The 12033-nt window shown below is 37.5% G+C and overlaps 1 protein-coding gene across 1 annotated transcript in view; it reads right to left on the bottom strand.

Annotated features, from left to right (window-relative positions):
- Positions 1–7154: 7154 nt before the first annotated feature.
- Positions 7155–12033, bottom strand: part of LOC150080696 (protein O-glucosyltransferase 1-like) — a 134320-nt gene continuing 129441 nt past the window's right edge. The window contains exon 10 of the mRNA XM_090380787.1: positions 7155–7212. Coding sequence (XP_090236913.1) covers positions 7155–7212 — 58 coding nt within the window. The remainder of the gene's footprint in view (positions 7213–12033) is intronic.

Below are 12033 nucleotides of genomic sequence, written 5' to 3' on the forward strand. Positions count from 1 at the left end.
TATGACTTTAGTTTTTGCATAACATCAGTTTCCACAGAAATGAAAGAAAAGTAAATATGCAATTTCAGATATATACTATACACTGAGTTAACTTGCATTAGAAACAAAATTCCATTTTGTAGGATTAGACTGGTTTATGAAGCTAATAATTTACAGGGACGATCGATAGAGCGGAGCAGTCCCAAGATTCCCCCAAAATTCGCTGATTTACTGTACACCCGAGCGCCACGTTCAAGGGGCGCGTTAAAACCTGAAACTTACATACACATATGGAGAAAATTTTAAAGGGGGGCGCAAGATTTCAATTGGCACTCGGACGCCACCTCGGAACATCCCTGCCAGTTCTGATAATTGAATCTAACTTATTTATATAATCAATTTTATCGAGTATTACAACTGCATCTCCTTTATCTGCTCTATCCATAATAATGTATTTATTTTCCTGAAGTTCACGTAAAGCTGAACTTTAATTTCTATTCAATTTAGGAAGTTGCGTGTCTTTTATGTTATTCACCACTTGGTTAAGTTGTTGAATAAATAAATCTTTTTGTGGAACATTACGAAGCCCAAATTCAATATCTATTACGAACAATTTTTTAGGTAGCTTGCGAGGTGATAAATTATAATTTAATCCTATAATTTAAGGGGAAAGCACTAATGTTATGCACGACTTGTCCCCACGATCATTCCAGGTTCGAAGTCGGAAAAATCTCGCTCGATCCTCGCAGACTTTCAAAAACTGATCGCTCACGTGTGTGAACTTCAATCTTATATCACTTGTTTCCGAATAGCCCCGTGCCTGGAGCCATTCTTAAACAAAGCTAGCTCGTGCCTTAATCCAGCTCTGCTTCTAACCAGTGGCGGCTCGTGACTCTGATGTATGCTGCTTCTTAAAGTTACATTAAATTGCCTTGGTTATAAGACATGTAGACATAGATGGTAAAAATAATAATACTGTACTACTAATAATAAGCAGGTTAAAAATAATACAAAACATTAACTGGACACTTACCATTAACAGACTTGGGTAATCTCGAAATTTTATTTAAAAATAAAATCCACTCTTCGGTTTTTATTTGTTGAAAAAAGTAGATTAATAACTTTTTCATTCAAGTTTGGTGCGCTGTTCAAATTGGCACTACTCGCTCCGCAGTTCCTTTGTTGTTGTTGTTATTATTTGGTTTTTAGGAGCATTAGCAACTAAGGCCATATTGCTCCGGGGATATGCGGTGGTTATTCCCGGACCTTTCCGCATCCTCCGTATTTGGTGGTGACGGGCTCGAACCCCGGTCTAATCAAGAAGCGTATGCTACGCACTACTGCTCCTTCCCACCTGGCTACGGAGGCGCCTAGTTCCTTTGATTCGTTTTATCACCCCTCTAAAATTGCGTATTGGCAACCTGCCAATTAAGCATTGACTCAACCACTGCGGCCTAAATGTGGAACTGCGTAGCTCAGTGGTCTCAAACTGGCGGCCCACGGGCCACATCCCGCCCCCCGAAGCAATTTTACACGGCCCGCAAATACATTTCAATTATGTATTTGTTGTAAATACGGTGCTTATATTCACTCTCATTTCGTTAAAAAAAAATTCCGGCCCGTCAGCTGCTTTCAGATCGTGCATTCGGCCCGCATGCAATTTGAGTTTGAGACCATGGCGTAGTGCACAGTTCCACCTACCTACGGTCAAACTTCAAAGTTGAAAACGATCTCTTGTTTTTATAAGTTTATTACTGGAAATAGAGGAGTATACTATTTGCGGGACATGTTAATAAAAATATTCAATGCATTGCATTGTTCTTCACAAAATTTCATATAACTCCGGTGAGGTGGTTTCATATATAACGAGGTGGTTTTCAACTCTTTTTAAATAACGGCACCCCTAATAATTTATTTTATTTTGTGGCACCCCTACTCAATTTTTTGCCTGTTAGATATATATATATATATATATATATACAGAATCTCTCTCTCTCTCTCTATATATATATATATATAGAGAGAGAGAGAGAGAGAGAGATTCTATATAGAGAGAGTTTCTCCCCCCCCCAGAAACTGGGGAGGGGAGGGGAGAAACCTTGCTATCTATGCCTGATACCCACTAACTCAGCTATGGAGTGAAAAAAGCCTATAAAAGTTCCTCGTGTCATCAATGGGATTTGAACCCGGACTTTTTTCCACCGGGTGAGGGGAGGGCACCACTGTGCTACCCATGAAGATTAAACTTGATATAATAAAGAAAACAGAACGGCGTAAGCAGAAGTATATTAATGGCAGAATATAACATTGGATTGTCAACATGTTTATGTTTTTTTACGTGCAGTTAATAAAATTTCATTCTTAATCTCTCTATTTCTTAATTGGCCACATTATTTCTGCATTAAATATATTAAAAATAAAACTTTCTAGATAACGGAAAAATCTAAATAACGGCACCTTGAATTCCTGAAGGTGCCGTTATTTCGAAAGTCTACTGTACTATTTTTTGTTAAAATATTTACAGCCAAATATTCCAATGCCAGAAATCTCATCTATTAGTTTTTATCTTTTAAATTTATTTCAAATGTTCATGACCTTAATATTTTTTAAAATAGAAAATAATTCTATAAGTGCATTTTGTTTCAGAAAGAGAATCACTTGGAAAAAATGTGATAGGTCGGGTCAATTTTGAGAACTTATTTTTAATGTCCCACATACAGATTCACACAGGGATGCTTTGCATTGCAACATCAGTGTCGATATTGTTCATAACTGTTTGGTACCACTAATCCTAGTGATTGGGCTTCAACAAGTGAACATATGATAATCATGCATTATTTGTTTACAGCTTGTCTTCTTTTCACAAACAGGTTATAAATGATTAATGCAGCATTTCTTGTCCATACACGTTGATTCAAATTTCAGAGTTGGTACTGAGATTGCATAGAAATTAAGAAGGTTGGAAGCAGCATCTCATCTCGGATGCTGCTTCCAGCCTTCACTGTGACAAGAGTACATTTGAGCCCGGAGTTGAAGTTATTGAGTTATTTGGCAAGGTCAGAAGAGGGCATCACTTACTGCACATATCAAGATTCTTTTCTGCTGATGTCGCAATTTGCATCATCATAAAAATCAACATTTATGGAGCCTTTAGAGGAAAGCTAGAAAGTCAACCAGATTCGTGCTGCTTGAAGGCAGGGTGTAAGAACAATATGTTATTGTACATGTAAGTACAATATGGGAATTTTGTGGCTGTGACCATAAGGGCCAAATGGAGCTGAAGAAAAAAGTCAGAATGTCAAGCATTGGTGTACTCCAAATAAAATAAACATTATAATAAATAAATAATTAGGTAATGTACGAAATGCATTACATTTCAGGTGTGTTTGTTTTTTTTCTACAATTAATAAAAGTGAAAAGTAAATATATTACTGTCTTATCAATTAATTTCTATGCTTATAATGTTATACAGAACACTTCATAAAACTATAGTTTTATGTTCTCTACCTTTCGCAGTTTAATTTATTATCATGAGACATTTATTAACGTGGAACAAAGACTGCAGAAAAGCCACTGCAGGTGATTTGTTCAAAAAATCTATGCAGGATCTGAGCTAAGAAAAATGGTCACTGGAGATGAGTTGGGTGTTCGCCTACAATCTCGAGATCAAGGTGGAATCATCTGAATGGTACACAATGTCCCCACAGCCCAAGAAGTTTCATGAAACAAAATCTGTCAAAAACTGAATGATGGCCGGATCCTGTCCTATAACAACACAACCAGACACACAGCGATGGCAGTTCAGTAGTTCTAGGCTGAAAAAAAAAAAAAAGTTATGCAGCAGCCTCCCCACTCCTCTGACCTCATACTGCCTGACTTTTAGCTGTTCCTTAAACTGATTTGGGACTTCAGGATCGTTGTTGCGTTACAGTGGATGAAATTAAAGAAAATGTTTAAGTAGCCCTATATTTGTGCTAAAAAAAATCCATAATTTTAAAGAACATTTTAAACTTGGGAAGACCAATTGGACCAAGTGTGCATGTGTGTGTGTGTGAGAAAGATGGTACTGTTAAGGTAATTAGGTTAGTAAGCCCAACTGTTCACTCAAACTGTTATAGTAAAATTCTGGGAAATTTTTAGATGTATATTGACCACCCTACCAGTAATGTCTGGACACCCAGATATTAATGGTAGGGCAGGTGATGGTTATATCCTACCCAAGCACCATATTTATAGTTGTCAGATTGAAATATGTTAAGGGCTTTAGTCTCAGGCTGCGAGAGATTTAGACAACATAGTGCAAGTTAGTGCAAACGCATCATATTAGTACACAGCTAAACTCTGAATTAACAAAAATATGCAAAGGTGGCATTGTTTAAGTTTATATCTCATATTGTGAATACCTTCCCAACAAGTTGCCATGATATTGCACTACTTCGAATAAGTAACACTTCACCAAAGGAGAAGACGTTTGGGTGGTAGTATCTGCTGAGAATAAGTAACAACAGTTTTCTCCTTTAGTGAAGCGTTACTTATTCGAAGTAGTGCAATATCATGGCAACTCGTTGTGAAGGTATTCACAATATGAGATATAACTTAAACGATGCCACCATTGCATAATTTTGCTAATTCAGAGTTTAGCTGAGTACTAATATGATACATTTGTACTAACTTGTAGTTGTCAGATACAATGATAAATAGGGCCATACTTATGAACAGGCACTAGCATTGGACCTCACGGTGGAGGGGACCTGTGTAATTTCAATTTTTTAAAGCAATTTCTTTTAATACCCTGCTCCAAACTAGGGCCTACGTGCCTGTACCTACCCTGTACACAGAAACAGGCAAAATTTACTGAAAGTGTGGATGACTCATTTCTATGAAACAACAGATGAATTTCTAGGATAAATGAAAATTACTCTCCCTAATTCTCTAATATGTTGCCTACAGTAGAACAAGGGTTGACCATGGCATATTGTTTGCATAAGGAATGCCTTAATCTTTTCAACTGGCTGTGGACATAAGAAAGCAGCTGACCAGCACAACTTCTCGGTACAGTATGTGGGAGAGGCAGTTGTAAATGTGTTATGGATACCACTAAATTGTGGACTGTTTCTCTTTAGCTTTAATTTGCACTTTCTACAGCAGCAGCTCTATTGCCTAAACGTCAGAGTTGGGAAAAATGCATACCCAGGCTTCTCGAAATCAGTTTATTATATGGAAATTTTATTTGTCCTACAGAAACTATTTCAATTGGACTACCCATGGATTTGAGAATCTATAAGCTGAGATCCAAAAATTCTAAAATTCAGTTTAATTTAACAGTTAATGTGTAAAGTTGGTGTGATACATATTTAAAAAAAATCATATAGAAATGTACACAAATTGCGGACCTGGAAAAAGATTATCTTTCACACAAAACCTGTGATGAGTTTATAAATTTAACGGAAAATAAGACAAAAGAAACTTTAATATCTGAAGTGAAACAAGCTGCATACTTTTCAACGGTTATCGACTCTATGCCCGACATAAGTCACATTGATTAGTTAGTGCTAATAATCAGCTATGTTTCCAAAATATGGTAAAATTAAAGAAAGATTTTTACGTTTTCTCATATCACAGTGCAGAATATCTTAAAAAAATAATTTTAGACAAGTTATTTGAGTTATCCATAGATATTTAACCCCAGGGGCTCACATCTAGTGAGTACAGGCTTGGCACACCCAGGGTCCTGAGCTGGATATCATCATTCTTCTCTTCCTTGGTGATTCCCTTCTACTTCTGATTCTTGTTCTCTCTCTCTCTCTCTCTCTCTCTCTCAATATTTTTTATTTTGGCTGGTGCAGCAAAAGCCTCAGGTTTCCTTTCACCATATGGCTGATGATAATAATAATATTGAAAAATGCAGAGAGCAGAGTTATGATAATACTGTCAATAAGGCTGAGAAATTAGAATAAGTAGAGGCATACGATGTAAGAAAGCAAGCTTATGCAGCATCAGTAAAAAAAAAAAAAAAAAAAAAAAAATGCTACGATTTCACCTGTTGTTTGTTATTTGGTTTTTAGGAGCATTAGCAACTAAGGCCATATTGCTCCAGGGATATGCGGTGGTCATTCCCCGACCTTTTCGCATCCTCTGTATTTGGTGGGCATGGGCTCAAACCCCGGTCTAATCAAGAAGCGTGTGCTACGAACTGCTGCTCCTGCCCACTTGGCTATGGAGGCGCCCCGATTTCACCTCTCCATTCGTTCCAAATACCTGTCCAGCTCAGTCTTAAATTTATTTAGGCTATCAACTTCCACAACAAAAGATGGAAGTCTGTTCCATGAATCAACTATCATTACCCACTGGCTAAAGGCAAGTATTAAACAGAGCCTGGGCCATCCAGGTCCAACTATAGGCTAAGGCCTTTGGTTCATGGGAAAACAACTATTTCCAATAATCATTTCAATAATAAAAGAATAAAAACACAAAATCATTTTCAACTTTGAAATTTAATTGTAGGCGGAACTATATGCTACAGTTCCACATTTTACTCTCAGTGGTTGAGTCAATGCCTGGTCAGTGGCTTGCGGAACTGTCTTATAACCAATTAAATGTAACTTTAAGAAGCAGCACCCCCATACATCAGAGTCACGAGACGCCACTGACAAAGTGTTAGAGAAACTAAATGCTACTTGCAAATCTCTTCAAGACCCAAATCTTTTAAAATTAATGAAAGAATTTATTTTGGAAGTTATAAATAATTTTGAAACAATTGAAGATGAAGCTAAATTAACTGACAAGACTGAATATAGAGATGAATGAAATGAATAAAGAAATGTAAAATTATATATAATGGAATAAGAGACAATGATGTCATTTTAGCTGGCAGAAAATTATTCATTGCTAACACAACTAATATTATTTGTGATACGCTTATTGCTGAATTAAATCACCAATCTTAAGTATACACCAGGAGATTAAATATGTTTAGTGTTTTTTAAAATGATAATATGGAGGAAAATGAGTTTGATTTGTATATTGACACATTAGTGGATGTTTATAAAAATGACACTGATATTGAACAATTAAAATTAAAAAATAGTGCAATTTTTAAACTATGCCAAAGAAGAAAATGTTTCAAATATTGAGTATATGCACAATATTATTAATGATGGATTTAGATCGACATTTCAGAATGTTGAACCTATTCTGAATACATTTCTCATAATGCCTGTGACAAAGACAGCACTAAAAAGAATAAAAAACTATTTACGAAATAGTTTAATGCAGGACAAAATGTCTGATTTATCATTATTATTTATCGAATCTGAGGTAATGAACTCTATAAATTATGACAGTATAATTTATGAATTTGGGAAAATAAGAGCAAGGGAAAAAAAAATCATTGTAATCAAATAGGAACCAGTGTTAGATTACAGTGAAGTTTAAAAAAGAGTCCTGTCTGCATATGGGTTGCAGATAGTCAGGGTTTTTATAAGGCTGGACAGAATATATTAAATATTCTTTGTTCTTATTTAACACTGTGTTAATATTTGGTACTGTACAGGTATTGTTAAAACTATTATTCTTTTAAACGCTTGTATTTTATATAATACTTTTATATAATTATTATGTATTATATAAATAACTTAATTGGCAATACAAAATTTTTATTGTCATACTTTATCAATAAAAAAGTTCGGGGGCCTCAAAATAATTTTGCGTGTCGGGCCTCGAAACGTGTAAGTACAACCCTGATTACAAGTATGCTCGTAGGCCATCAAGGAGACAGCAATATGATTGTGAATGCAAGACATTGCAATTGATGGAGTCGACAGACTTTCAGCACAGAATATGGTGCAATGTAAGAAATCGGTCCATACATAACATTTCAATGGCACTAAAGATTCCATAGGTCAGTGACTGATGCTGTGATCTACAAATAGAAGTAGACTCACTGAAATCATGAAACAACCCAGAAGACCGCTTAAGCTGACAGAATCCTGCAAAGAATTGTCCGCTCAGAACACACAGATTAATGTTGTCTGTCACAGCATACACATGCCCTCAGTGAGGTAATTAGTCACAGGGGCTCACATCTGGTGAGTATGGGCTTGACACACCCGGGATCCTGAGCTGGATATCATCATTCTTCTCTTCCTTGGTGAGTCCCTTCTACTTCTGACTCTGTTTTTTTTTTTTCTCTCTCTCTCTCTCTTAGGGTAACTCAGAAGGTTTTTTTGGCTGGTGCAACAAAAGCCTCAGACTTCCTTGCAGCACCAGTACAAACGTAGGAAGCTGCATGATATGGGTTAGCATGGTTGTGAAGCCACTAATCACTCCAACTAATGCCGAATGCTGTCTAGCTTGGTGTAAGGCTTGTTGTTCTTGAACAGTAGACCACTGGAAAGCTGTGGTTTAGAGTGGTCATGGTACATGGTCTACTGGTTTAACAGTTTTCCTGGGTGTGGTGGATTCCTGGAGAAAATTACCTGCTGGCCTGTATTGTTTCAATAATGAAGTTTGTTGGACACAGTGTGATGTTAGGGGCTGTTTCTCATGGTTGGCTTGGGACCATTGGTTGTTTTGGACAAAACCATGAATGCTGAGATTTATACAAACATCTTGGACAATAGTGCATTACTTAAATTGTGGTAGCATGTCAGCATAGGCCCGTACCTGTACCAGCAGGACAATACCCTATGTCAACGTTTCTCAAACTGTGTTCCGTGAAAAATCCTAATAAAAAATAAAATAATAAAATAAATAAATTTTGTATATTTGTAGTGATCATAGAATTATATATTATATCATTCTATGATCACTTTTGAATCATTCTAATTTTTAACATTGCTTTTTTTTTTCACTTATCAATATACTGGCATCGACTTATTATTTTTTTTTATGTGAACCCCAAACACGAGAGCTATTAGAACCTATGGTACTTACTACCATGCTTGGGTTGGAGGTTGAGAAGACGAAAGAAGATATTTGTTGACATTGGACTTGAACTTCTGTAGATTGTAATTTTCAGGAAATACGTATGAAGGAAGGTTGTTCCAGAAAACGGCAGTTGAATGAATAAATGAGGAAGATGAAAAGTTGGTTCTGTGGGTTTGAAGTTGGACAGTAAATGGATGTTGGCTGGCGGCGGCACGTGTTCGGACTGTTTTGAAAGAGAGAGTGGGAATTACAGAAGCCAATTCAGAAGAACAGTGCCCATGGAAGTATCTGTAGAAGAGGCATGCAGCAGAAACAGTACGTCTATGAGAAAGCGAGTGGAGAGACTCTGTTAGAGATGAATCATTAATTAACCTAACTGACCTCTTCTGAATGGAATCAAGAAGCCTGAGAGAGGTTTTGGGGGCACCACCCCAGATGTGGGAACAATATTCCATGGCAGGGCGGATTTGCGATTTATACAGAGTGAGCAGATGTTTGGAAGAAAAGTAACGCCGAGAGCGAAAGAGAAAACCAAGTTTTTTAGATGCAGTGGAAGCAATATTTGTAATGTGCTTGTGCCAAGACACATTAGAAGTCAGGGTAATCCCCAAAAGAGATATATCATTTTGCCTAAAAATCGGAGTGTCACTAAAGATAAGCATAGGAGCAGAAGAATACTTTTTGCGAGATATAAGACAAGACTGAGTTTTAGAAGGGTTGAAATCAACTAAGTTGTCTTTGCCCCACTGGAGAATTACCTGAAGATCGGCATTTAAGGAATTGGTAGCAGATTTTCGAGAAGTTGAAGCTGACTGAGCAGGACAAGGTTTCTCAAAATGGAAAGTGGAATGCAATGTGCTATCATCAGCAAAACTATGGATAGGATTTCCAGTCAATGGAAGAAGGTCATTAATATACAAGAGGAAAAGAGTGGGGGAAAGAACTGAACCTTGGGGGGACACCAGCATTAGTGGGAAGTTAGAAGACAGAGAGCCATCTACCATCACACTCAGTGATCGATCACAGAGAAATCTGGATAACCAATTACTAAAAACAGTTGGCAAACCATAAGATGGATGCTTGTTTAGAAGACCTTTATGCCAAACACGATCAAAAGCCTTTGAGATGTCAAGAGCAACTACTTGTGTTTCACCGAACCTTTCCATCGAATTAGTCCATAAATGGGTAACATAAGCCAGAATATCACCAGTGGATCGACATTGACGGAATCCATACTGGCGATCATTGATCAGACGGAAGGTTTCTAGGTAGTTTAAGAGTTGGCAGTTAATTGATTTCTCCATTACTTTAGAAAGAGTAGAAGTAATTGCAATGGAACGATAATTGGATGGGAGGGATTTGTCACCCTTTTTAGGAACTGGCTGGATATGAGAAAATTTCCAAGCACAAGGAAAAACACCTTTGGAATAAGAAAGTGAAAAAAGGCGGCAAAGAATAGGAGTAGGTTCAGGAGCACAGGTTTTGAGAACAACTGGAGAAATACCATCAGGACCTGGAGCTTTCTTAGCATCAAGATTCATGAAAATCCTTTTGATATCCTTTTGACGGAAGACCACAGGAGGCATTGAATGGAGCGCGTTGGAAATGGTGGGAGATGTTTTACCAAGACCATTAATACATGAGCTGGAAGAAAAATGGGATGCTAGCAGGTCAGCTTTATCCTTGGCTGAAGTGACAAGAGAACCATCTGGTTTGAACAGAGGTGGGAGCAGAGATGGGCAAAAGTTGCGGCTAATAGCTTAGGCAAGAGACCAGAATGCTCGGCTACCATTAGGGCAAGAAGCAAGTTTTCTACTCTTAGCCTGTTCAAACTCTAGTTTGAACTGATTAATAACTGCTTTACAATTGTTGTGAGCTTTGGTGTAGGCGAGAAGATCATGGTGAAACTGAAGAATTAGAAACAAGCCAATTACGATATGCAACATTCTTCTCTTGAACAGCCTTAGCACATTTATTAGAAAACCAAGGTTTAGATAAAGGACGAGATTTTAAAGTGGAGGGTGGGATAAAGGATTCCATTCCTACAAGTATAATTTCACTGACACGATCTGAGCAAACGTTGACATCAGAAGTTTTGAAACAGTAATCCGATCAAGGAAAAGAAAAGAAGTCTCGCAGGTCATCCCATTTTGCATTCTTGTAATGCCAAACAACATGAGGTTGGGAATAACCATGAGATAAAAGCTCCATTGGAGAAGAGACAATCACCAAGTTGTGGACTGAAGTGCCTAAAGGACCTCTCACTTCGACCGTGTACTTAGAAGGGTTGTTTGTGAGAAAAAGATCAAGCGTATTGGCTGTATGATTAGGATTGTCCGGTATTCTTGTAGGTAAATGAACAATCTGTGCTAGGTCATTAGTAATTGCAAAAGCCTCAGCATCTCGACCAGCTGTGTCGGTGTGACTAGAAAACGGAAGCCAGCTGGAGTTGTGAACATTAAAATCACCAAGGAAAATTACCTCACTGTTATGAAAGTTGGCCTGGAGAAAGTCAAGTTGCAAAGAGAGGAAGTCAAAGAGCTCCAAGTGATTAGTGGAGTTGGGAGAACAGTAGAGACAACAGATGAATTTGACACAATGAGGTAGAGAGATTTTAAGCCAGAGAAGAACAAAGAGAGGAGATTCCAAATTGCCAAGTCTCTGACAGGGAATATTGGAATGGACATATGCACAAGTACCACCTTTGAGGCAAAAAGAATCATACAGTGAATAATTTGGGCATCTGAGACGAGCAGTAGTTGAATCAACCAATAACTGAGATTCTATCAGAAAACGTACATGGGTTTGGCAGAGTGCAAGTGGAAATGGACATTGTTGAGATTATAATTGAGACCACATATATTTGTGAAATGAATTAGGAAGTTTTTAGGAGGTTTAGATCTTTTCACAGATAAGCTTATTAGTTTGACAATTCATGGTGTATTCAATCGTAGAAAAAGTGAGTGGGACATGCTGTATGAAGTAATGAAATTTTTGGATATGGTGTACACATGGTAAGAATATACCCAGATCCTTGACATAACGTGGCCTCCACAATACCTCCCCCCCCCGCATACACACTTCTCGGACTCCCTCCAGTCACTATCTGGCAGAGTAGAAGTAGCA

The sequence above is a fragment of the Mastigoproctus giganteus genome, chromosome 9 (genome assembly GCF_048544385.1).
Source record: "Mastigoproctus giganteus isolate SK-2022 chromosome 9, ASM4854438v1, whole genome shotgun sequence".
In the NCBI taxonomy this organism is placed as follows: Eukaryota; Metazoa; Arthropoda; class Arachnida; order Uropygi; family Thelyphonidae; genus Mastigoproctus; species Mastigoproctus giganteus.